Source organism: Coregonus clupeaformis, chromosome 8 (genome assembly GCF_020615455.1).
Source record: "Coregonus clupeaformis isolate EN_2021a chromosome 8, ASM2061545v1, whole genome shotgun sequence".
NCBI classification, from domain to species: Eukaryota; Metazoa; Chordata; class Actinopteri; order Salmoniformes; family Salmonidae; genus Coregonus; species Coregonus clupeaformis.
In genome coordinates, this window is record NC_059199.1 from 33,457,996 (window position 1) to 33,485,618 (window position 27,623).

Consider the following 27,623-nt stretch of genomic DNA (forward strand, 5'->3'; position numbering starts at 1 on the left):
TCAGCAATTGTGGGTTCGATTACAGGCTCAAATTGTCCAGAAACAAATAACTTTCTTCTGAAACTCTGCAGTCTATTCTTGTTCTGAGAAATGAAGGCTATTCCATGCGAGAAATTGCCATATCTCACTCAGACTGCCCATCTTAATATTTAATTTTTTATTGGCCAGTCTGAGATTTTGCTTTTTCTTTGCAACTCTGCCTAGAAGGTCAGCATCCCGGAGTCGCCTCTTCACTGTTGACGTTGAGACTGGTGTTTTGCGGGTACTATTTAATGAAGCTGCCAGTTGAGGACCTGTGAGGAGTCTGTTTCTCAAACTAGACACTCTACTGTATTTGTCCTCTTGCTCAGTTGTGCACCGGGGCCTCCCACTCCTCTTTCTATTCTGGTTAGAGCCAGTTTGCACTGTTCAGTGAAGGGAGTAGTACACAGCGTTGTATGAGATCTTCAGTTTCTTGGCAATTTCTCGCATGGAATAGCCTTCAAAAAACATTTTAACCCTGCCACAAAAGGACCAGCTGCCATCATGTCAGTGATTCTCTCGTTAACACAGGTGAGTGTTGACGAGGACAAGGCTGGAGATCACTCTGTCATGCTGATTGAGTTAGAATAACAGACTGGAAGCTTAAAAAGGAGGGAGGTGCTTGAAATCATTGTTCTTCCTCTGTTAACCATGGTTACCTGCAAGGAAACACGTGCCGTCATCATTGCTTTGCACAAAAAGGACTTCACATGCAAGGATATTGATGCTAGTAAGATTGCACCTAAATCAACCATTTTTCGGATCATCAAGAACTTCAAGGAGAGAGGTTCAATTGATGTGAAGAAGGCGTCAGGGCGCCCAAGAAAGTCCAGCAAGCGCCAGGACCGTCTCCTAAAGTTGATTCAGCTGCGGGATCGGGGCACCAACAGTGCAGAGCTTGCTCAGGAATGGCAGCAGGCAGGTGTGAGTGCATCTGCACGCACAGTGAGGCGAAGACTTTTGGAGGATGGCCTGGTGTCAAGAACATTTAAAAAAACAAACATTTTTAGTCATTTAGCAGACGCTCTTATCCAGAGCGACTTACAGGAGCAATTAGGGTTAAGTGCCTTGCTCAAGGGCACATCGACAGATTTTTCACCTAGTCGGCTTGGGGATTAGAACCAGCGACCTTTCGGTTACTGGCACAACGCTCTTACCCACTAAGCTACCTGCCGCAAAGAAGCCACTTTTCTCCAGGAAAAACATCAGGGACAGACTGATATTCTGCAAAAGGTACAGGGATTGGACTGCTGAGGACTGAGGTAAAGTAATATTCTCTGATGAATCCCCTTTCCGATTGTTTGGGGAATCTGGAAAACACCTTGTCTGGAGAAGACAAGGTGAGCGCTACCATCAGTCCTGTGTCATGCCAACAGTAAAGCATCCTGAGACCATTCATGTGTGGGGTTGCTTCTCAGCCAAGGGAGTGGGCTCACTCACAATTTTGCCTAAGAACACAGCCATGAATAAAGAATGGTACCAACACATCCTCAGAGAGCAACTTCTCCCAACCATCCAAGAACAGTTTGGTGACGACCAATGCCTTTTCCAGCATGATGGAGCACCTTGCCATAAGGCAAAAGTGATAACTAAGTGGCTTGGGGAACAAAACATCTACATTTTGGGTCAATGCCCAGGAAACTCCCCAGACCTTAATCCCATTGAGAACTTGTGGTCGATCCTCAAGAGGCAGGTGGACAAACAAAAACCCACAAATTCTGACAAACTCCAAGCATTGATTATGCAAGAATGGGCTGCCATCAGTCAGGATGTGGCCCAGAAGTTAATTGACAGCATGCCAGGGCGGATTGCAGAGGTCTTGAAAAAGAAGGGTCAACACTGCAAATATTGACTCTTTGCATAAACTTAATGTAATTGTCAATAAAAGCCTTTGACACTTATGGAATGCTTGTAATTATACTTCAGTATACCATAGTAACATCTGACAAAAATATCTCATACCACTGAAGCAGCGAACTTTGTGAAGACCAATACTTGTGTCATTCTCAAAACTTTTGACCACGACTGTATATACGATGATGGCCCCACTGGAGTGAGTCAGTCAGTGTAGTGAGTTTGTAATATATCCAAGGATTGCATCACCACCTTTCTTGTCCTCCTCTCTTCTTCTTTTCCCGCTCTATCCATCCCGCCATCCAGTCCTGCATGTGCGTTAAAACACACGTGTGGGTTCTGTCAGGACACACGGCGCTGCAGGACCAGAATAAAAGGGAGGGAATCTAATAAAGGGGAAACAGAGTGTCCTGTTTATCTCTCCCATCTGGGCCCCGTCTCCCTCTGCCTCCGTCATACAGAGAACAGCACAGCAGAGCAGCACCCTCCCCTTTTAAATCTGTTTTACCCTCACACTTTGTCACTATCTTGTTGCATCTAATCCTACCCAGTGTACTGGTGGCAATGAAGTTATTATGAGATGTTTTGTAACGTCACGTTCAGGTCGTTTTCTAGCTATGAAAGAACGTTTTCTAGACATATTGTTAGCGATCAGAAAAATACATCTTTCACTGGTTGTAATCTGGTAATCTGACCAGATCAAATATGATGTCAATCAAATAATGTATTTTCCTGAAATCTGGATGACTTCATGAAAATAGAAGTCTCTACATGGTTCACACAATAATCTGAAATCTCTACAACCACAAAACTTGCTTAAAACCAGATAATGACGTCATTATGCAAAATGTTGCCCTTTATTTTTCTCCTTCTCAAAACTGCTATGTCCATTTAAGTTGGTCTCCTTCTGTCCATGCTCTTGTTGTTTATTTCATTCTCTTTACCTGTCTAACTTCTTTATCCTGTTCATCTTGCTACTTTACTTTTACGGTCCGTCTGGCTACTTTGTCTTGTTTATCTTCTCTTTTCATTACCCCATCTGTTTCTCCTTCCTTCTCTCCCTTGGTCTGTTCCTCCCCAACTGGCGGCCCGCCGGCCGAATTTGGCCCACAGGTGTTTTTATTTGGCCCCCCAAGAGTGATGAGAAAAAAACAAAAAAACATTTGTATATTTTCTTAAATTGTATTTGTTTTAATTGTTGGACATAAAAGACTGTAAAAACACCAAGAAATCAGTTCCAAAGTATTCCCACGCATAATAGAGAGATATACACGGAGTATACAAAACATTAAGAACACCTGCTCTTTCCATGATATAGACTGACCTGGTTAATCCAGGTGAAAGCTATGATCCCTTTTTGATATCACTTATTAAATCCACTTCAATCAGTGTAGATGAAGGGGAGGAGACAGGTTAAAGAACGATTTTTAAGCCTTGAGACAATTGAGACTGTGTATGTGTGCCATTCAGAGGGTGAAGGGGCAAGACAATATATTTAAGTGCCTTTGAATGGGTTATGGTAGTATGTGCCAGGCACCCCGGTTTGTGTCAAGAACTGCAACGCTGCTGGGTTTTTCATCCTCAACAGTGTGTATCAAGAATGGTCAACCACCCAAGGACATCAAGCCAATTTGACACAACTGTGGAAAGCATTGGAGTCAACATGGGCCAGCACCCTATGGAATGCTTTCGACACCTTGTAGAGGCCATGCCCCGACGAAATGAGGCTGTTCTGAGGGCAAAAGGGGGTGTGCAACTCAATATTAGGAAGGTGTTCCCAATGTTTGGTATGCTCAGTGTATGTGACAAATGTAAGCAAGGTTTGAAATTATTATGTTTTAGTCAAATATAATATCTTCTTGCGCTGAATTTGCAGTCTACAAATTATTTGTAATTATGTTCCGGCCACCTAACCATCCGCTAAAGAAAAAATTGGCTCTTTCCCTTTCTTGAGGCTCCCTGCCTTCTGAGGTCTCTGTTGCTTTTTTTGCTATCCATTCCTCTCCACACTCTATTTCTCCTTCTCTCTTCTCCTTTTCCTTTATTATTTTACATAGTGGGCTCACTCTCTCTGACCTGCCACCCCCAACCGAAGACTGCCAGCAACTCGTCCTCAATGTATCCTCAACTTTCTCTAACTTTGCTATTATATCCTTAACATGTATTGTAGACTTTCATTGCTTCAAACACCCCAGTCTCTTTTTTATCTCTCCCCCCTCCTTTCTCCCCCTCTTCTTTCTTCCCTCATTATTGGCTCTAGCTGGCAGAGTGTTTTATATAAAAGGCAGCCTGGACAAAGAGCAGACACATAATCACGCCACCAGAGCCGTGTCAGCTGCCCCTGACTGGCACAAAATGGACGCTGGTCGCCCAGTCACCCTTATCAGTGGGAAGGAAAACAAAGGCAGCCGGTCGCCTGATGTCAGTCTAAGCCTTTTGCTTATTCTTGTACTGTAGTTCTGACGGACAATGTACGGTGTTTGACTGTCATAGCCACATGCAGTGTTGGTATAGTGCCCTTTTTATCCCGGTGTGGCCTGTATGACACACTGTATATATCGTTGTTTTGTGTTCTTAACATAACATATTCCTTACCTAATTTGCATCAAACGTATACTTATTGGTTTGCTTTAGCTGTCATGGATGTTTTATATGCTAGTCAATTGTGTAAATAAATTGACAGAATATGCTTTATTTACATGCAGCCGGTCACTCAGTGAACTCATATGTGTCCTAACTCATATACTGAATGGCTAGATCATTTGGTAATTGATTGGTTGACCTTATGGGCTTTAGGTAGCCTCGAGGTTAGCACGTTAGGCCGGTAACCGAAAGGTTGCTGGATCGAATACCAGAGCCAACAGGGTAAAACAATTAATAATCCTATCGATATGCCCTTGAGCAAGGCACTTAAGCCTAATTGCTCCAGGGGCACTGTACAATCGTGACCCAACTCCCTACAAGTGTCTTGGGGGAAAAATATTTTCCATTACACACTTGTGTGTAACAGGACAAATATAAGCACCCCCCAAATTATATACACATATGAAGGTAATTGATAGTGGAGGTCAGAGGTCAACCTCAGAACAGTAATAAACAACAATGGGTCACATTTCTCTAAGTGGTCTGAGCCTGATGTCTATCCTCTTCAGCAATGACCAAACAAGTCCGAGGTCAGTGGATCATGGCTGTGAGCTTCTGTTCGGAATGGAGTGACAGTCCAATGTGACTGTTTCTGCACCTTATACTACTTAACCAATTTACTCAGACTAATGTCCGTTTTACTGTACCTCCAAAACACATTTTTGGACTGTTAAGTTCTAAAAGGCTCTAAACTGTGTTTTGGAATGAGGGCTTCTGTGTGTACGTAAAATGGTTTACAGGGACACATTGGTAGAGTTGTGCTTCAGAAAAGGAAACATTCTGTTGCAGTTCATTGCAGCACAGCTTAGAATGTGATCATTCAGCTGACTTCAGGGTTTGTTTTGGATCCAGTGTGGTTAATTTATATTGAGAACAAATGTCAAAAGTTTGCTAACTAAACAAAGTGAAGCAAACTACACAAGGTCCTAAGAACCTGACAACAGTTCAGCCCCTGCATTGATTAGATAAATCGCCCTTGGCACTTGTATTTTATTTATTTATTAAGTCTTCAAAACTGGTTACAAGTGGTTATTCAATCTATTCAGCTCTGGGGGATGTAAAGCTAAACCCTAAACAGCCATAATGTTGCCAGAGGCTGCCTGTCGGTAATGTGAGCTCAGTGGTGTGCTTCTAACTACTGAATCATCGTGGCCTCCTGTTACACTGAGGTCAGCCTGTTCCCCTGTGTGCCTCTATCCCCACTGTGCTGACCTGTGTATCTGTGTGTGTGTGTGTGTGTGTGTGGCCTCTATCCCCACTGTGCTGACCTGTGTGTGTGTGTGTGTGTGTGTGTGTGTGTGTGGGTGGGTGTGTGTGTGTGTATGTGTGTCTCCATCCCCACTGTGCTGACCTATGTGCTACTGAGCCTTTTCACCCACTTGGACTGCCTGGAGGAGGGAGTTTGTCATGAAGGCCTAAGTGAAGTCTTCTTCGCATAGGGGTTCATTGCAGGTACAGTGGCTTGCGAAAGTATTCACCCCCCTTGGCATTATTCCTCTTTTGTTGCCTTACAACCTGGAATTAAAATGGATTTTTTGGGGGTTTGTATCATTTGATTTACACAACATGCCTACCACTTTGAAGATGCAAAATATTTTTTATTGTGAAACAAACAAGAAATAAGACAGAAAAACAGAAAACTTGAGTGTGCATAACTATTCACCCCCCCCCCAAAGTCAATACTTTGTAGAACCACCTTTTGTAGCAATTACAGCTGCAAGTCCCTTGGGGTATGTCTCTATAAGCTTGGCACACCTAGCCACTGGGATTTCTGCCAAACTGCTCCAGCTCCTTCAAGTTGGATGGGTTCCGCTGGTGTACAGCAATCTTTAAGACATACCACAGATTCGCAATTGGATTGAGGTCTGGGCTTTGACTAGGCCATTCCAATATGTTTAAATGTTTCCCCATAAACCACTCAAGTGTTGCTTTAGCAGTATGCTTAGGGTCATTGTCCTGCTGGAAGGTGAACCTCCATCCCAGCCTCAAATCTTTGGAAGACTGAAACAAGTTTCTCTCAAGAATTTCCCTGTATTTAGCGCCATCCATCATTCCTTCAATTCTGACCAGTTTCCCAGTCCCTGCCGATGAAAAACATCCCCACAGCATGATGCTGCCACCACCATGCTGCACTGTGGGGATGGTGTTCTCGTGGTGATGAGAGGTGTTGGGTTTGCGCCAGACATAGCGTTTTCCATTATTTATTTTTTTAATTTTTCTGAAACAAGTTATTATTTTCATTTCACTTCACCAATTTGGACTATTTTGTGTATGTCCATTACATGAAATCCAAATAAAAATCCATTTAAATTACATGTTGTAATGCAACAAAATAGGAAAAACGCCAAGGGGGATGAATACTTTTGCAAGGCACTGTAGCTCTTTGATGACTGTTGGTCTTCTCTCTTTCAGTCCCCCTTCTCCCTCTCTCTTTCTCTCATGCTCTCTCTTTCTTTCTCTTTGTCTCTTTCCATCTTTTTCTTTCTCTCTCATAAAAGTTGTTTGATTGGCATGACCAATTACAATGCAGTGTTGCCTCCCCATATCCCACCAAGTATCCTTTTAGCCTTGGAGGTCACACACACACACACACACACACACACACACACACACACACACACACACACACACACACACACACACACACACACACACACACACACACATTATTGACTTTGCCCTTTCCAAAGAGGGCTGTCCTCCCAAATCCATTAATTTGAGTCCCTCGGACCACTCTGAATACCCTCCCCCCTCTTTATCTCCACCTCCCCATCTCTCCTCTCATTGATTAGATTAGCCGCCACCCGCAGCTGGGCCCAGCCTGTCAATTCCCTTGATGGACACACTTCCTGTGTCCATCCAAATGGCGCCTATCCCCTATACAGTGCACTACTTTTGACCAGAGCCCTATGTGCCATTTGGGAAGCACCCGTATGTTTTGAATAGGAGAAAGGAGAGTCCCTCTTTTCTGTGGTAGATTGGCTGGAACTGCTGTTTTGATTTCGCACAATGATGATTGTACAAATGTTTTATATATGGTAATATACTTAATTGTTTTATTACGGTATAGGACAGCTGGTATGAGTTGTATTTTGAATGGGAGAAAGTCCCTTGTGTCAGTGGCTGGTGGCACTGTACTTTTCCACTGCATCTGGATCTATGTTTCTATCTGAGTTGGCCTAATGTTTTATTATATTTTTTAGTAATTTTTACCCTCCCTTTTTCATGATTACGATCTTGTCTCATCACTGCAACGGGCTCGGGAGAGGCTCGCTTAACCTGGAAGCCAGCTGCACCAATGTGTCAGAGGAAACACCGTTCAACTGATGACCGAAGTCAGCCTGCAGGCGCCTGGCCCGCCACAAAGGGTCGCTAGAGCGCGATGAGCCAAGTAAAGCCCCCCAGCCAAACCCTCCCCTAACCCGGACGACGCTGGACCAATTGTGCTCCGCCCTATGGGACTCCCGGTCACAGCCGGGACTCCCGGACACAGCCTGGGATCGAACACCAGGCTCTAGTGACGCCAAAACACTGCGATGCAGTGCCTTAGACTGCTGCGCCACTCAGGAGGCCTGGCCTAATATTTTCATTAGGACAACTGGCTAATGTCACAAACCTGTGGTCTTTATATTTGTACAGGACACAAACATAAATGTTTTGATTATCAGATTGCCTTTTCTTGTTACAAGCACCAAAGAAGCATTGGCATTACATTTTTTTAAACATTTGAGTCATTTAGCAGACGCTCTTATCCAGAGCGACTTACAGTTAGTGAATACATATTTTTTTATACTGGCCCCCCGTGGGAATTGAACCCACAACCCTGGCGTTGCAAACGCCATGCTCTATCAACTGAGCTACATCCCTGCCGGCCATTCCCTCCCCTACCCTGGACGACGCTGGGCCAATTGTGCGCCGCCCATGAGTCTCCCGGTCGCGGCCGGCTGCGACAGAGCCTGGATTCGAACCAGGATCTCTAGTGGCACAGTTAGCACTGCGATGCAGTGCCTTAGACCACTGCGCCACTCAGGAGACAAGGAGACATGATTGGGACTGGAGTAGCAGTAGCAACCCAACAGTGTGATAATCTCTCTTGCTACCAATCATTGCCAGTCTGCCTTCCCTCCTTTTCCTGACGTGTGACATCAACCAGTGCAGATTTTCATTAGGGCTCTAATCAGCAGTAATCAGCAGTAAGTATAGTCTATTCAGCGCCGGGTGCATAATTGACAAAGCAATTCTATACTGAACAAAAATATAAACGCAACATGTAAAGTGGCAAGACGGAGCTGCTCTTCCTCCCGGGGAAGGACTGCCCGTTCCATGATCTCGCCATCACGGTTGACAACTCCGCTGTGTCCTCCTCCCAGAGTGCGAAGAGCCTAGGCGTGACCCTGGACAACACCCTGTCGTTCTCCGCCAACATCAAGGCGGTGACCCGCTCCTGCAGGTTCATGCTCTACAACATTCGGAGAGTGCGACCCTGCCTTACACAGGAAGCGGCGCAGGTCCTGGTCCAGGCACTTGTCATCTCCCGTCTGGACTACTGCAACTCGCTGTTGGCTGGCCTCCCTGCCTGTGCCATTAAACCCCTACAACTCATCCAGAATGCCGCAGCCCGTCTGGTGTTCAACCTTCCCAAGTTCTCTCACGTCACCCCCCCTCCTCCGCACACTCCACTGGCTTCCAGTTGAAGCTCGCATCCGCTACAAGACCATGGTGCTTGCCTATGGAGCAGTGAGGGGAACGGCACCTCTGTACCTTCAGGCTCTGATCAGTCCCTACACCCAAACGAGGGCATTGCGTTCATCCACCTCTGGCCTGCTGGCTCCCTTCCTCTGCGGAAGCATAGCTCCCGCTCAGCCCAGTCAAAACTGTTCGCTGCTCTGGCACCCCAATGGTGGAACAAGCTCCCTCACGACGCCAGGACAGCGGAGTCACTCACCACCTTCCGGAGACATTTGAAACCCCACCTCTTTAAGGAATACCTGGGATAGGATAAAGTATTCCTTCTAACCCCCCCAAATTGTAAAGTGGTTATCCCACTGGCTATAGGGTGAACGCACCAATTTGTGAGTCGCTCTGGCTAAGAGCGTCTGCTAAATGACGTTAATGTGCCCTTGAGCTAGGCACTTAACCCTAATTGCTCCTGTAAGTCGCTCTGGATAAGAGCGTCTGCTAAATGACTATAATGTAATGTAATGTAAGTGTTGGGCTCATGTTTCATGAGCTGAAATAAAAGATCCCAAAAACATTCCTGTACGGACAAAAAGCTTATTTTTCTCAAATTGTGTGCACAAATTTGTTTACATCCCTGTTAGTGAGCCTTTCTCCTTTGCCAAGATAATCCATCCACCTGACAGGTGTGGCATATCAAGAAGCTGATTAAACAGCATGATAATTTTTGAGGGAGCGTGCAATTGGCATGCTGACTGCAGGAATGTCCAACAGAGCTTTTGCCAGAGAATTGAATGTTCATTTCTCTACCATAAGCCGCCTCCAACGTCATCTTAGAGAATTTGGCAGTATGTCCAACCGGCCTCTCAACCACAGACCATGTGTATGGTGTTGTGTGGGCGAGCGGTTTGCTGATGTCAACGTTGTGAACAGAGCACCCCATGGTGGCGGTGGGGTTATGGTATGGGCAGGCAAAAGCTACGGACAACAAACACAATTGTGTTTTTATCGATAGCAATTTGACGAAATCCTGAGGCCCATTGTCGTGCCATTCATCTGCCGCCATCACCCCAGCATAATAATTCATGGCCCCATGTCTCAAGGATCTGTACACAATTCCTGGAAGCTGAAAATGTCCAAGTTCGTCCATGGCCTGCTTACTCACCAGACATGTCACCCATTTAGCATGTTTGGGATGCTCTGGATCGACGTGTACGAAAGAATGTACCAGTTCCCGCCAATATCCAGCAACTTCGCACAGCCTGCTCAACGCTATGCGAAGGAGATATGTCGCACTGCATGAGGCAAATGGTGGTCACACCAGATACTGACTGGCCTCTCGAGTGGTGCAGCGGTCTAAGGCACTGCATCGCAGTGCTTGAGGCGTCATTACAGACCTGGGTTCAATCACAGGCTGTGTCACAACCAGCCGTGACCGGGAGACCCATAGGACGTTGCACAATTTGCCCAGCGTCGTCCGGGTTAGGGGAGGGTTTGGCCGGGTGGGCTTTACTTGGCTCATCAGGCTCTAGCGACTCCTTGTGGGGTGCCGGGCACCTGCAGGCTGACTCCAGTTGTCAGTTGAACAGTGTTTCCTCTGACACATTGGTGCTTCCGGGTTAAGCGGGCTGGTGTTAAGAAGAGCGGTTTGGCGGGTCATGTTTCAGAGGATGCATGACTCGACCTTTGCCTCTCCAGAGTCCGTTGGGGAGTTGCAGCGATGAGACAAGATTGAAAAAGAGGGAAAAAATATATATATACAGTGAGGGAAAAAAGTATTTGATCCCCTGCTGATTTTGTACGTTTGCCCACTGACAAAGAAATGATCAGTCTATAATTTTAATGGTAGGTTTATTTGAACAGTGAGAGACAGAATAACAACAAAAAAATCCAGAAAAACGCATGTCAAAAATGTTATAAATTGATTTGCATTTTAATGAGGGAAATAAGTATTTGACCCCCTCTCAATCAGAAAGATTTCTGGCTCCCAGGTGTCTTTTATACAGGTAACGAGCTGAGATTAGGAGCACACTCTTAAAGGGAGTGCTCCTAATCTCAGCTTGTTACCTGTATAAAAGACACCTGTCCACAGAAGCAATCAATCAATCAGATTCCAAACTCTCCACCATGGCCAAGACCAAAGAGCTCTCCAAGGATGTCAGGGACAAGATTGTAGACCTACACAAGGCTGGAATGGGCTACAAGACCATCGCCAAGCAGCTTGGTGAGAAGGTGACAACAGTTGGTGCGATTATTCGCAAATGAAAGAAACACAAAATAACTGTAAATCTCCCTCGGCCTGGGGCTCCATGCAAGATCTCACCTCGTGGAGTTGCAATGATCATCAGAACGGTGAGGAATCAGCCCAGAACTACACGGGAGGATATTGTCAATGATCTCAAGGCAGCTGGGACCATAGTCACCAAGAAAACAATTGGTAACACACTACGCCGTGAAGGACTGAAATCCTGCAGCGCCCGCAAGGTCCCCCTGCTCAAGAAAGCACATATACATGCCCGTCTGAAGTTTGCCAATGAACATCTGAATGATTCAGAGAACTGGGTGAAAGTGTTGTGGTCAAATGAGACCAAAATTGAGCTCTTTGGCATCAACTCAACTCGCCGTGTTTGGAGGAGGAGCAATGCTGCCTATGACCCCAAGAACACCATCCCCACCTTCAAACATGGAGGTGGAAACAATATGCTTTGGGGGTGGTTTCTGCTAAGGGGACAGGACAACTTCACCGCATCAAAGGGACAATGGACGGGGCCATGTACCGTCAAATCTTGGGTGAGAACCTCCACCAGCCAGGGAATTGAAAATGGGTCGTGGATGGGTATTCCAGCATGACAATGACCCAAAACGCACGGCCAAGGCAACAAAGGAGTGGCTCAAGAAGAAGCACATTAAGGTCCTGGAGTGGCCTAGCCAGTCTCCAGACCTTAATCCCATAGAAAATCTGTGGAGGGAGCTGAAGGTTCGAGTTGCTAAACGTCAGCCTCAAAACCTTAATGACTTGGAGAAGATCTGCAAAGAGGAGTGGGACAAAATCCCTCCTGAGATGTGTGCAAACCTGGTGGCCAACTACAAGTAACGTCTGACCTCTGTGATTGCCAACAAGGGTTTTGCCACCAAGTACTAAGTCATGTTTTGCAGGGGGGTCAAATACTTATTTCCCTCATTAAAATGCAAATCAATTTATAACATTTTTGACATGCGTTTTTCTGGATTTTTTTGTTGTTATTCTGTCTCTCACTGTTCAAATAAACCTACCATTAAAATTATAGACTTATCATTTCTTTGTCAGTGGGCAAACGTACAAAATCAGCAGGGGATCAAATACTTTTTTCCCTCACTAGACATCCATAGATTAGGGCCTAATGAATTTATTTCATTTTACTAATTTCCTTATATGAACTGTAACTCAGTCAAATCTTTGAAATTGTTGCATGTTCCGTTTAGATTTTTCTTCAGTGTAATATAGATAGAAACAGACAGCCTGAAACACACACACACACACACACACACACACACACACACACACTGGCTAGCTTGGAAGTTTAATGAATAAACAAATCTTTCATTTGTATTTTTTTTCACCTTTATTTAACCAGGTAAGCCAGTTGAGAACAAGTTCTCATTTACAACTGCGACCTGGCCAAGATAAAGCAAAGCAGTGCAATAAAAACAACAACACAGAGTTACATATGGGGTAAAACAAAACATAAAGTCAAAAATACAACAGAAAATATATATACAGTGTGTGCAAATGTAGCAAGTTATGGAGGTAAGGCAATAAATAGGCTATAGTGCAAAATAATTACAATTAGTATTAACACTGGAATGATAGATGTGCAAGAGATGATGTGCAAATAGAGATACTGGGGTGCAAATGAGCAAAATAAATAACAATATGGGGATGAGGTAGTTGGGTGGGCTAATTTCAGATGGGCTGTGTACAGGTGCAGTGATCAGTAAGGTGCTCTGACAACTGATGCTTAAAGTTAGTAAGGGAGATAATAGTCTCCAGCTTCAGAGATTTTTGCAATTCGTTCCAGTCATTGGCAGCAGAGAACTGGAAGGAATGGTGGCCAAAGGAGGTGTTGGCTTTGGGGATGACCAGTGAGATATACCTGCTGGAGCGCATACGACGGGTGGGTGTTGCTATGGTGACCAATGAGCTAAGATAAGGCGGGGATTTGCCTAGCAGTGATTTATAGATGGCCTGGAGCCAGTGGGTTTGGCGACGAATATGTAGTGAGGACCAGCCAACAAGAGCGTATAGGTCACAGTGGTGGGTAGTATATGGGGCTTTGGTGACAAAACGGATGGCACTGTGATAGACTACATCCAATTTGCTGAGTAATGTTGGAGGCTATTTTGTAAATGACATCGCCGAAGTCAAGGATCGGTAGGATAGTCAGTTTTACGAGGGCATGTTTGGCAGCATGAGTGAAGGAGGCTTTGTTGCGAAATAGGAAGCCGATTCTAGATTTAACTTTGGATTGGAGATTCTTAATCTGAGTCTGGAAGGAGAGTTTACAGTCTAACTAGACACCTACAGTGGGGAAAGAAAGTATTTAGTCAGCCACCAATTGTGCAAGTTCTCCCACTTAAAAAGATGAGAGAGGCCTGTAATTTTCATCATAGGTACACATCAACTATGACAGACAAATTGAGATTTTTTTTCTCCAGAAAATCACATTGTAGGATTTTTAATGAATTTATTTGCAAATTATGGTGGAAAATAAGTATTTGGTCACCTACAAACAAGCAAGATTTCTGGCTCTCACAGACCTGTAACTTCTTCTTTAAGAGGCTCCTCTGTCCTCCACTCGTTACCTGTATTAATGGCACCTGTTTGAACTTGTTATCAGTATAAAAGACACCTGTCCACAACCTCAAACAGTCACACTCCAAACTCCACTATGGCCAAGACCAAAGAGCTGTCAAAGGACACCAGAAACAAAATTGTAGACCTGCACCAGGCTGGGAAGACTGAATCTGCAATAGGTAAGCAGCTTGGTTTGAAGAAATCAACTGTGGGAGCAATTATTAGGAAATGGAAGACATACAAGACCACTGATAATCTTCCTCGATCTGGGGCACCACGCAAGATCTCACCCCATGGGGTCAAAATGATCACAAGAACGGTGAGCAAAAATCCCAGAACCACACGGGGGGACCTAGTGAATGACCTGCAGAGAGCTGGGACCAAAGTAACAAAGCCTATCATTAGTAACACACTACGCCGCCAGGGACTCAATTCCTGCAGTGCCAGACGTGTCCCCCTGCTTAAGCCAGTACATGTCCAGGCCCGTCTGAAGTTTGCTAGAGTGCATTTGGATGATCCAGAAGAGGATTGGGAGAATGTCATATGGTCAGATGAGACCAAAATATAACTTTTTGGTAAAAACTCAACTCGTCGTGTTTGGAGGACAAAGAATGCTGAGTTGCATCCAAAGAACACCATACCTACTGTGAAGCATGGGGGTGGAAACATCATGCTTTGGGGCTGTTTTTCTGCAAAGGGACCAGGACGACTGATCCGTGTAAAGGAAAGAATGAATGGGGCCATGTATCGTGAGATTTTGAGTTAAAACCTCCTTCCATCAGCAAGGGCATTGAAGATGAAACGTGGCTGGGTCTTTCAGCATGACAATGATCCCAAACACACCGCCCGGGCAACGAAGGAGTGGCTTCGTAAGAAGCATTTCAAGGTCCTGGAGTGGCCTAGCCAGTCTCCAGATCTCAACCCCATAGAAAATCTTTGGAGGGAGTTGAAAGTCTGTGTTGCCCAGCGACAGCCCCAAAACATCACTGCTCTAGAGGAGATCTGCATGGAGGAATGGGCCAAAATACCAGCAACAGTGTGTGAAAACCTTGTGAAGACTTACAGAAAACGTTTGACCTGTGTCATTGCCAACAAAGGGTATATAACAAAGTATTGAGAAACGTTTGTTATTGACCAAATAATTATTTTCCACCATAATTTGCAAATAAATTAATAAAAAATCCTACAATGTGATTTTCTGGATTCGTTTTCTCATTTTGTCTGTCATAGTTGACGTGTACCTATGATGGAAATTACAGGCCTCTCTCATCTTTTTAAGTGGGAGAACTTGCACAATTGGTGGCTGACTAAATACTTTTTTTCCCCACTGTAGGTATTTGTAGTTGTCCACATACTCTAGGTCAGACCCGTCGAGAGTAGTGATTCTAGTCGGGTGGGCGGGTGCCAGCAGCGTTCGATTGAAGAGCATGCATTTAGTTTTACTAGTGTTTAAGAGCATTTGGAGGCTACTGAAGGAGTGTTGTATGGCATTGAAGCTCTTTTGGAGGTTTGTTAACACAGTGTCCAATGAAGGGCCAGATGTATACAAAATGGTGTCGTCTGCGTAGAGGTGGATCTGAGAGTCACCAGCAGCAAGAGCGACACCATTGATATACACGGAGAAAATAGTTGGCCCAAGAATTGAACCCTGTGGCACCCCCATAGAGACTGCCATAGGTCCAGACAACAGGCCCTCCGATTTGACACATTGAACTCTATCTGAGAAGTAGTTGGTGAACCAGGCGAGGCAGTCATTTGAGAAACCAAGGCTATTTAGTCTGCCAATAAGAATGCGGTGGTTGACAGAGTCGAAAGCCTTGGCCAGGTCGATGAAGACGGCTGCACAGTACTGTCTATTATTGATCGCGGTTATAATATTGTTTAGGACCTTGAGCGTGGCTGAGGTGCACCCATGACCAGCTCGGAAACCGGATTGCATAGCGGAGAAGGTACGGTGGGATTCGAAATGGTCGGTGATCTGTTTGTTAACTTGGCTTTCAAAAACTTTTGAAAGGCAGGGCAGGATGGATATAGGTCTGTAACAGTTTGGATCTAGAGTGTCACCCCCTTTGAAGAGGGGGATGACCGCGGCAGCTTTCCAATCTCTGGGGATCTCAGACGTTACGAAAGAGAGGTTGAACAGGCTAGTAATAGGGGTTGCGACAATTTTGGCGGCTAGTTTTAGAAAGAAAGGGTCCAGATTGTCTAGCCCAGATGATTTGTAGGGGTCCCGATTTTGCAGCTCTTTCAGAACATCAGCTGTCTGAATTTGTGTGAAGGAGAAGCGGGGGGGGCATGGGCAAGTTGCAGCGGAGGGTGCAGAGCTGGTGGCCGGGGTAGTGGTAGCCAGGTGGAAAGCATGGCCAGCCGTAGCAAAATGCTTGTTGAAATTCTCTATTATTGTAGATTTATCGGTGGTGATAGTGTTTCTTAGCCTGAGTGCAGTGGGCAGCTGGGAGGAAGTGCTCTTATTCTCCATGGACTTTACAGTGTCCCAAAACTTTTTGGAGTTAGTGCTACAGGATGCAAATTTCTGTTTGAAAAAGTTAGCCTTTGCTTTCCTAACTGCTTGTGTATATTGGTTCCTAACTTCCCTGAAAAGTTGCATATCGCAGTGGCTATTTGATGCTAATGCAGTACGCCACAGGATGTTTTTGTGCTGGTGAAGGGCAGTCAAGTCTGAGGAGAACCAGGGGCTATATCTGTTCTTAGTTCTGTATTTTTTGAATGGGGCATGTTTATTTAAGATTGAGAGGAAATTACTTTTAAAGAACAACCAGGCATCTTCTACTGACGGAATGATATCTATATCCATCCAGGATACCTGGGCCAGGTCAATTAGGAAGGCATGCTCGCTAAAGTGTTTTAGGGAGCGTTTGACAGTGATGAGGGGTGGTCGTTTGACCACGGACCCGTTACGGACGCAGGCAATAAGGCAGTGATCGCTGAGATCCTGGTTGAAGACAGCGGACGTGTGTTTAGAGGGTAAGTTGGTCAGGATGATATCTTTGAAGGTACACATGTTTACGGATTTAGGGTTGTACCTGGTAGGTTCGTTGATCATTTGTGTGAGATTGAGGGCATCTAGTTTGGATTGTAGGATGGCTGGGGTGTTAAGCATATCCCAATTTAGGTCACCAAGCAGTACGAACTCTGAGGATAAATGGGGGGCAATCAATTCACATATGGTGTCCAGGGCACAGCTGGGGGCTGAGGGGGGTCTGTAGCAAGCGGCAACAGTGAGAGACTTATTTCTGGAAAGGTGGATTTTTTGAAGTAGAAGCTCAAACTGTTTGGGCACAGACCTGGATAGTATGATAGAGCTCTGCAGGCTATCTCTACAGTAGATTGCAACTCCACCCCCTTTGGCAGTTCTATCTAGACGGAAAATGTTGTAGTTGGGGATGGAAATTTCAGAATTTTTGGTGGCCTTCCTAAACCAGGATTCAGACACTGCTAGAACATCAGGGTTGGCGGAGTGTGCTAATGCAGAATAACTCAAACTTAGGAAGGAGGCTTCTGATATTAACGTGCAGAAAACCAAGGCTTTTATGGTTACAACAAATGATAGCTCCTGGGGAGTAGGAGTGATACTGGGGGCTGCAGGGCCTGGGTTAGCCTCTACATCACCAGAGGAACAGAAGAGGACTAGAATAAGGATTTAAGAACTGGTCTTCTAGTGTGTTGGGTACAGAGAATAAAGGGGGCAGATTTCCGGGCGTTGTAGAAAATATTCAGGGCATTATGTACAGACAAGGATATGGAAGGATATGAGTACACCTAAGCCTTGGGTAACAATGAAAGAGATAGCATCACTGGAGGCACCGATTGAGCCGGTCTCGGCGTGTATGGGGGGTGGAACAAAGGAACTATTTGAGGCAGTTTGAGAGGGACTTGGGGTTCTACAGTGAAATTGTATAATAAGAACTAACTGGAACAGCAATAGGCAAGGCATATTGACATGGGAGAGAGGCATAAAGCAATCACAGGTGTTATCAGAGAGAGCTAAGACAACAACTGGTAATGGCGATAAAGTTTGGGCTGAGGCTAAACAGAATAAACAAGACAGGGTACCATGTAAAGGAACAGTCCAGCAGGCATCAGCTGTGCAGCTGAGTGATCATAAGGTCCAGTGAACAGCAATATGTGAGTCCGAGAGCAGTTCAAATTGGTGCTTCAGCACAGCGAGCAGGAAGCACGGTTGTAGTTTGCGTGTGCTAGCGGGCCGGGGCTAGCAGATGGATCTTCGTGGTCGTTGCAACGGGAAGCCTGTTGAAACCACAGACGATTATGTCGGCAGACCAGTCGTGATGGATCGGCAGGGCTCCATGTCGACTCTAGGAGGTCCCGTCCGGTTGACAGAGAGGTAGATAGCCGGGAGATGTGCCTGACTCAAGGCTCGCTCAAGGCTGATTAGCCAACAACAGCATTCATTTGGTTGCAGCTAGCTAGTTGCGATTATCCAGTGTTAATGGTCCAGTGATTCAGTGATTCTGGCAGAAAATCCGATAGGTTCTGGGTCGATAACTCGCTGTGCAGACAGTGCAGACTGGCCGATAATAGTCCAGGCTAGAGCTGGCTGGTAGGTAGTGCAGGCCACGGACAATGGAGAAAAGCCGCTAACGGTGGCTAATAGCAAGTAGCTAGTTAGCTGGTTAGCTGGCTACTCCCGTCCGGTAGACAGAGAGGTAGATAGCCGGGGCTATCTCAAGGCTCAAGGCTAACTGGTGCTACGGGGGCAGTGGTGATTAGCCTACAGCAACATCCATTCGACATCCATTCGGTTGCGGCTAGCTAGATCCGGTGTTATGGTCCAGTGATTCAGTTTTTTCCGGCAGAAAATCCGATGTTCTGGGTGAAAAACGCTAAACGGCGGCTAATAGCAAGTAGCTAGTTAGCTAGTTAGCTGGCTGGCTAGTTTCAACTGGAGATTCTAGATAAAGGTGAGTAAATAATAGAATCCGTTCCGCATTGAGTGAGGTGGGTTGCAGGAAAGTATATTTAGTAGAAGGATGAAAAGTGTGATAGGGAAATATATACGTAAAATACAAAAAAAATACAAAAAACAGGCTATTTACATGAACACACAAGAGAACACGACCACACTGCTACGCTATCTTGGAGTAACATTTGAATCACCTACGTGGAGAAATCTCAATGACTGAACCAAAATGACAATAATAGGCGAGACTGGAAATGAAAGGCACAATCCCAGTTATCTGATAATAATTATTTGGATTATTACCTTAAATAAGTTTAATAGTATCATGTAATATATTCCAACCAAATAACCATGTACAACATCAAAGCTCACAATACACCTTTACCTGATGCACATAGTGGCTGCATGGCCTCTGTACTTCAATGAGCAGTTAAATAATGACACACTCTGAAAGCACAGGGCCCTTGAGAAAAACAAGGACATTATCTTCTTTCAAGATATGATATAACCCAGCTAAATGGGTGCCAAGAACCATCCAGTATTACAAAATGTCAATAAATCAGTTGAAAAACAACCACTCTGCCTTACATTACGCCTATTCTCAGCATAGCATTCACCAGCGACATTGTGCCCAATTTAGCATCACTGTACAATACCACATCCTTGAATTATTCTGAATGTACATTTTCAGAGGAGTTGTATCGATTGAGCACATACAGATCTAGGATCTTAATTTGAGCATGTTTTCTACAGTCGGAAAATGATCCTGCAGAAACAGGAAATGTTAATTATAATGTGGATTATAATTAATGGAAATGTTTTTGTAGGAAAATTCTCAGCAACAAAAGAGTGATCAAATTAAGGTCCTACATCTGTACGTAATCAGTTAAACTCTATCGACAGAAATCAGGACCCACCAGCCTAACTATATCAACAGACTCCTGTAGCGAAGGACGCTTAACCAATAAATTCCCCTCTTTACTCCATAAATTAAGCCTCATCAACCAATCGTCGCAGAGATAGGAAGGTGTCTACCCAGCGGGGTTCCATGGGAACATTGAGGCTGGAGGTTGATTTTGTTCTCTTGTGATTCCCATCTTTCGTCTTTTCCTAATCCCAACCTGAGAGTGGGATCGCTAGGTCTCTCCTATTCCCACAGCCCACACTCTGAACTCCACAAGCCTCTTCTCATAGCTCTTCACTTACCTCGTTATCGTGTGACCTTCCATTGCCATTTATTCATCATTTATAATACATGAATAAGGCATGAATAAAACATGAATAAGGCATGAATAAGCTATATTAACAAGAGGGACCTACGTTGAAAGGGACTCCATTAATGGAGGTATCATAGAACAGGCACCTCTTCATTGAGCTGAGCAGTGAGTGACAGATGGGTAGAGTGCTCTGCTCTCATCACAAAGGGACATATTGGTGGAGGAGAGGGAGCTATTTAAAATAAAAAACCTTTATTTAACTAGGCAATTCAGTTAAGAACAAATTCTTATTAACAATGACGGCCGATAGAAGGAGAGATTGAAGGAGGAGGTTACGAAAGTGTGGAGCGAGAGTGGAAGAGATGTGAAGAGGAGAGATGGAGAGCGGAGATGGTAGGGAGATGGACTGAGGTGGTTACAGAGAGTGAAAGGAGAGATGGAGAGAGGACATGGTAGGGAGATGGACTGAGGTGGTTACAGAGAGTGAAAGGAGAGATGGAGAGAGGAGATGGTAGGGAGATGGACTGAGGTGGTTACAGAGAGTGAAAGGAGAGATGGAGAGAGGAGATGGTAGGGAGATGGACTGAGGTGGTTACAGAGAGTGAAGAGGAGAGATGGAGAGAGGAGATGGTAGGGAGATGGACTGAGGTGGTTACAGAGAGTGAAAGGAGAGATGGAGAGAGGAGATGGTAGGGAGATGGACTGAGGTGGTTACAGAGAGTGAAAGGAGAGATGGAGAGAGGAGATGGTAGGGAGATGGACTGAGGTGGTTACAGAGAGTGAAAGGAGAGATGGAGAGAGGAGATGGTAGGGAGATGGACTGAGGTGGTTACAGAGAGTGAAAGGAGAGATGGGGAGAGGAGATGGTAGGGAGATGGACTGAGGTGGTTACAGAGAGTGAAAGGAGAGATGGAGAGAGGAGATGGTAGGGAGATGGACTGAGGTGGTTACAGAGAGTGAAAGGAGAGATGGAGAGAGGAGATGGTAGGGAGATGGACTGAGGTGGTTACAGAGAGTGAAAGGAGAGATGGATAGAGGAGATGGTAGGGAGATGGACTGAGGTGGTTACAGAGAGTGAAAGGAGAGATGGAGAGAGGAGATGGTAGGAAGATGGACTGAGGTGGTTACAGAGAGTGAAAGGAGAGATGTGTAAAGGAGGAGAGCGGGAAAGAGAGGAGAAGAGATAAAAGGTTGAAAGAGTGGTTTTAGAAAGAGTGGATAAGTAAGATGGGGAGTGGAGCAGAGAGGAGGAGAAGAGGTGAAAGAGATGAAAAAAACATTGAAGGACACAGACATAGGAAGATAATGAAGGGAATTAAAAGAGAGAGAGAAAAAAACATTAATACTGGACTATAAATACAGTCAGGTCAAAAATAATTGGCACCCTTGATTTAAAAAAAAACACTGTATAAAATAATTAATACAAATATTGAGCTATATTGTATGCTCAGATTTGTTTTTCAATTATATTATTTTATACTAATACAGTTGAAAAAATAAAGAGACCTGACTGTACATAGCAAAAAAATTGAAAATAAACAGAATTTTGGCAAAACAGAGAGGGAATGAGGCAGAGTGGTCCTGTGAAGTGAATGACAGTGTTCAGGCAGGACTCATACTGCCAATGGAGCAGCACAGGCACCAGGAGTCAGGGGCAGAGCATTGAGTTTCAGCTTCTACACAGAGGGGCTCCTATTACAATGACTAATGGATCAGGGGTTGGTGTGTGTGTGTGTGTGTGTGTGTGTGTGTGTGTGTGTGTGTGTGTGTGTGTGTGTGTGCACATGACTCCATACATGTGTGTGTGTGTGTGTGTTTCAACATATGAGACTGGAAGCCAGAAAGCTTTATTCATTTTGATTAAAAGCAGCATCCCTGTTATCATTCAGTTAAATGCAAATTCTCTTTATTTCCCACCCCTTGGGCTCTGCCTGTCTGACAGCTGGGAAAACACATCAGATCTGCTCCTCTTCCTCTCTATCGCCTCTCTCTCCACACACACACACACACACACACACACACACACACACACACACACACACACACACACTAACAAACACACACACTTTACTTGCTTTAATTACAGTTCTGTTTTCAATGCACCCCTCGACCACTCCCATGCTCGCCTGCCTAGCTGTCAGCACAGGCTAGCACGATTAGTACTGTCAGAGATGAGCGCTGCTGCCACTGTGCTTTTTACTCCCACGCTAATTAGCTGGAGATTTTAGAACAAGGACAGTTTAACCACCTGGCATAGAGACAAAAGATTATTCCCTTTTGTGTGGAGAAAGAAAGAGCGCTGATTTTTTACATTTAGACATAGGGCCCTGCTAGAATACTTTTCAAATTATTTCTTTCTTTCTTTCTTTCTTTCTTTCTTTCTTTCTTTCTTTCTTTCTTTCTTTCTTTCTTTCTTTCTTTCTTTCTTTCCTTCCTTCCTTCCTTCCTTCCTTCCTTCCTTCCTTCCTTCCTTCAGTCCTTTATTCCTTCCTTCCTTCCTTCAGTCCTTTATTCCTTCCTTCCTTCCTTTAGTCCTTCCCTGCCTCCTTCCTTTCTTCCTTCCTTGAAGTAATCCTAGATCTGACATTTTTGGTAGTGGAACCCTTGCTTTCACCTTTCCAGTCGTGTACGATTAGTGAAAATTACTTCAAGGCAGGGAGAGGAGGGATATATTTGACAACTATTCAAACCGGTTTTAGTCAGATTTACAAGTGATGGATATCTGTCCTGTAGATTTGAAGTTGGGTAGCTGCTCTATATAGTTTGACACTGAGAAGCCATACATTGGTAGTATCATCATGATTACTTATAGACGGACATCATGTACTGTAGCAACAAATTACATCCTTTTTAGGGAACGCGTTTACTGTACATTATGTCCTTTGGAGTCCGTCATATGTATGTCAGAACAGACCGTGTCTGTTGAAATGATGACGGCTTTGAAAGAACCATAGCCATCTGTGCTGAATACCTTTGGAAATAGGAAAGTTGATTAATTAAATGATGATTAACCCCCATACAATGTAAAGTACTTTGAGACCTAGGCCTTGAGTGTTATATAAATACATTCCATCCATGATTCACCCTGTTAACCTTAGAGATCTTCTAGTATATAAGCAGTAGTTTGGTACAGTGAGCTGTACTACCTCAGTCAACTATGAGCCTTATAAACTCAGGTCAAGGACAGCCACTGTATGATACCTTACATATCTGATCTGAGGTCAGACCAGTAGAACATGTAGGAGGCAGCATGTTGGACACAGAGAAAATAAATTAAGAGATTACGTAATGATTCATTTCTAATGACGTTGAGCAAGGTAGAGACTCAATCATAGAAATACGAAATAAAACATAAAAAAGTGAACCTATTTCTACGGGCTCAATTAAAATCTGTTAAACTCTGACTCAAGAAGACAGAGGAATTTGAGAGTGGCAAAAGAGATATAACTTTTTTTCAAAACTGTATTACTACACTCTTCCACCACAGTGGTCTGAAGAGGTGAAGAAGTGGGAGGTTTGGGTTTGGAGGCCAGGCTTTTGACCGTGAGTTTGCAGGTTCAGTTCCCATCCACTGTGTGTTTCTGTCATTGATCAAATAAGCCTAAGAGGTGAAGTATGGGAAATGCCTAGGTGTCTGTGAAGTTATACAGTTGATGGGGACTAAAAGTCAGCTCACAGCATTTTATTGTCAGAACAATTGCTGCAGTGTGTGTGCAACACAGCGCCATAACATCTTCTAGTACAGGGTTTTGTTTTTGTTTTTTTGTGACAAGCTCACTTTGTAGGTCCCACAACTGTAGGACCAACAGCCAAACTAAGAGATGGTATTTTGGTATTTGGTATTTTATTAGGATCCCCATTAGCTGTTGCAAAAGCAGCAGCTACTCATCCTGGTGTCCAAACAAAACATGAAACATTACATAATACAGAACATTAATAGACAACAGCTCAAGGACAGAACTACATAACTAAATAAAAAAATTACAAAAGGCACACGTAGCCTACATATCAATACATACACACAAACTATCTAGCTCAAATAGGGGAGAGGCATTGTGCCGTGAGGTGTTGTGTAATGAATACTCGGACAGAGTGGTAAGATCCAATCGTAGAATTGCGATGTTTTATTAAAGTACAGACAAGGGAATTGCTTAATCGTGGTCGGGCAAACTGTGGTCAAAACCGGGCAAGGCAGAGACAGGCAGAGGTACCAAGGGAGCGGGCGTAGTCGTAGTCGAGGGCACGGACACAGGATCAGGATCATGTCTCCTGAGTGGCGCAGTGGTCTAAGGCACTGCATCGCAGTGCTAACTGTGCCACTAGAGATCCTGGTTCGAATCCAGGCTCTGTCGCAGCCGGCCGTGACCGGGAGACTCATGGGCGGCGCACAATTGGCCCAGCGTCGTCCAGGGTAGGGGAGGGAATGGCCGGCAGGGATGTAGCTCAGTTGATAGAGCATGGCATTTGCAATGCCAGGGTTGTGGGTTCGATTCCCACGGGGGGCCAGTATAAAAAAAAAAATATTCACTAAATGTAAGTCGCTCTGGATAAGAGCGTCTGCTAAATGACTAAAATGTAAATGTAATCACTGGGAGGATTAAGCAATTTGGGGAGTCAAACAACGAAGCACAGGTCTGATACACTGGTAATCAAAATAACAATCTCTCTCTCTCTCTCTCTCTCTCTCTCTCTCTGAACAAAACGCTTAGCAAGTCACAATGGAACAATACCTCGCACCGACTGAACTTCTGAGCACACCTTATATCCTAACTCTAATTACTGACAGGTGTGCTCAGAACTCAGGTGAAACAGATTGAGTCTGATGACTCCCCCTCTCTGTAGATTGGGGGAGTGTCAGACTCTGTCTAGACCCAGCCAAACCCCGATCCTTTATATGTTGCTTTATTTGTTTTTTGAAACCAGGTTTGCTGTTCACATGAGCAATATGAGATGGAATGGAGTTGCATGCAATAATGGCTCTATATAATACTGTACGCTTTCTTGAATTTGTTCTGGATTTGGGGACTGTGAAAAGACCCCTGGTGGCATGTCTGGTGGGGTAAGTGTGTGTGTGTCAGAGCTGTGTGTAAGTTGACTATGCAAACAATTTGGGATTTTCAACACATTAATGTTTCTTATAAAAATAAGAAGTGATGCAGTCAGTCTCTCCTTAACTCTTAACCAAGAGAGACTGGCATGCATAGTTGGTTCTCAGTTTGAATTAACTCATATGTTTTCCTTGGTTTCCTCTAAACCCTATTGATATTCAAAACTATGTCCGTCTTAAAGTGAGCTTGATAAATGTGCCATATGGATGACTTAACCACATTATGCTCCTATTTCCCATTACCCCCACCCCAACATGAAAGACGGTGTACGGAAGGAATTTAAGTTGCTAATTTACCTCAAATTTTGATTTGAGGTTTACAATACATTGTACAGTATCTATATTTCACAATCATGTCACCCTCTTTTGCCAGCATGATATATTTGGAAGAAATAGCTCTAGCCAGATTTATTTAATGACATTGCCACCAAGTGGTCCCGATCGTCATGCCTTTGAATATTGGTTTGACTCAAAACCTGCTTGCCTTAGCTCCCAGCTTGCACAGTGAGAGGAGAAACTAAGATGAAAGGGAAGATATCAGTGTGATGTGTTAAGCTACAGTAGATAAAATAAAGGATATCTCAGTTTAAAATATCTCTATTGGGTTAACCCCATACAGATATAGGATCTTAATTTGATCATCCTGTTGCAGGAGAACTTCCTGCACCTGCAATACAGGAAATCTGAAATTTGTTGTGTATTTGAGGTTTAAAAAGGCTTCTGAAGTTTGATATTCCCGTACGAAAAATGTATCAACCCCTTCAAAAATGTCCATAATTTATAATCCACATAATAATTCACATTTCCTGTTGTTGCAGGATCATTTTTGTAGCAAACTGGTTCAAATTAAGATCCTACATCTGTACTTGTGACTTGGCAAGGCTAATTTGCTTAAGCCTGTTGGTTTGTTTTATTGCGGGGGACAGGATATAGCAACACACAGTGACTGGCAACAGTATACACTATATAGACACAGCTGGCTATGGTTTGTTAATTTATTTTGTAAAGGACAACAAAATCAACCAACAGGCTTGAACAAAGGGCCCATCTCTGAATCTTGAAAGCAATGAGGAAATAGCACAGTTTGCGCCCAGATTGTGCACCTGAATCCTTTGTGTTAATCTCTCTGTTCTCTCTCTCTATCTCTCTCTCTCTCTCTCGCTCTCTCTCTCTCTCTCTCTCTCTCTCTCTCTCTCTCTCTCTCTCTCTCTCTCTCTCTCTCTATATATATATATATATATATATATATCTATCTCCCTCCTCTCTTCTGTGGCAGGTGTTACTGGCTTGGTTCAGATAGATGGAGAAGGCGATCGGGAGATTGACTTTGCCTTGTGGGACATGACCGATCTTGACTCTGGGGTCTTTCAGGTAGGCACTGACTGCTCCTCTAACAAAGTGGTGGTTACACACAAACACACACCGGTACATAAATACACACTCACTCTGTAGCTGTGTTCTTTGTCCTCTTCCAGTGTAGCAGCTATAAAAGCTACAATGACAAGGCACTTTCGTTCAACACCCAAAGTTACAGTACTTTTGTTACATTAAGATTTGGCTAACAATCTATCCTGTGTGTCTCCAGATCGTGTCCGTCTACAACAGCACCCTGAAGGAGCTGGTTCCAGTGCCGGGCATGAAGGTCCAGTGGCCGGGGGGCGCCCCCCCCCAAGACATCCCCGACTGTGGCTTCAAGAACGACAAGCCCGCCTGCTTAGCACGTATGCACTGAAGAACCCCTGGGGCCTTATTTATCAACATAACATTTTGTATATTTGCAATATGAATAAACAAAACCCACTGGAGATTTTACGAACATTGAGAGAGAAACATTTTAATTTCGTGCTGCTCATAATTAGGGCTGTTGCGGTGACCGTATTACCGCCACACCGGCAGTCATGATAGGAGTCAAATTCCCTGTGACCGTTGATCACAGTAATCTCAATCCAAAACTGCGCAAATGAATGGTGCTGATGGGTAGCCTACCAAACTTGCTAATGGCCTTTGCTAATGACCTGGTACTCAGCGCTCTATTTTCCCTATAATCACTCTAAACACATCATGATTGAATTTGAACAATCTGAATGATGAGGACAAATAGTGATGGGAGTTAGGGCATCCGCATGCTTCCCAGCCGAAACAGTTTGGAAGAGTTTGTGCATATATTATGATGACATTTTGTGACGTTTTTGTTCGTTTTGGACTTTGGTAAGGATTTTTACGTCAAAATTAATGACAGATTTCTTCAGTTATCTTAGATTAATTCTGACTATTTTGAGGAAGTGTATGCTGGCTACGGCGTCTCAAAATGGCCAAACAGTACTATTG

At 44.3% G+C, this 27,623-nt stretch overlaps 1 protein-coding gene across 1 annotated transcript in view; it reads left to right on the plus strand.

The window, feature by feature from the left end:
* LOC121571777 (atrial natriuretic peptide receptor 1-like) overlaps window positions 1-27,623 on the plus strand; it is a 123,950-nt gene that overhangs the window by 64,431 nt on the left and 31,896 nt on the right. The window contains exons 6-7 of the mRNA XM_041883455.1: window positions 26,572-26,666; window positions 26,881-27,016. Of these exons, the coding sequence (XP_041739389.1) occupies window positions 26,572-26,666; window positions 26,881-27,016 (231 nt within the window). The remainder of the gene's footprint in view (window positions 1-26,571; window positions 26,667-26,880; window positions 27,017-27,623) is intronic.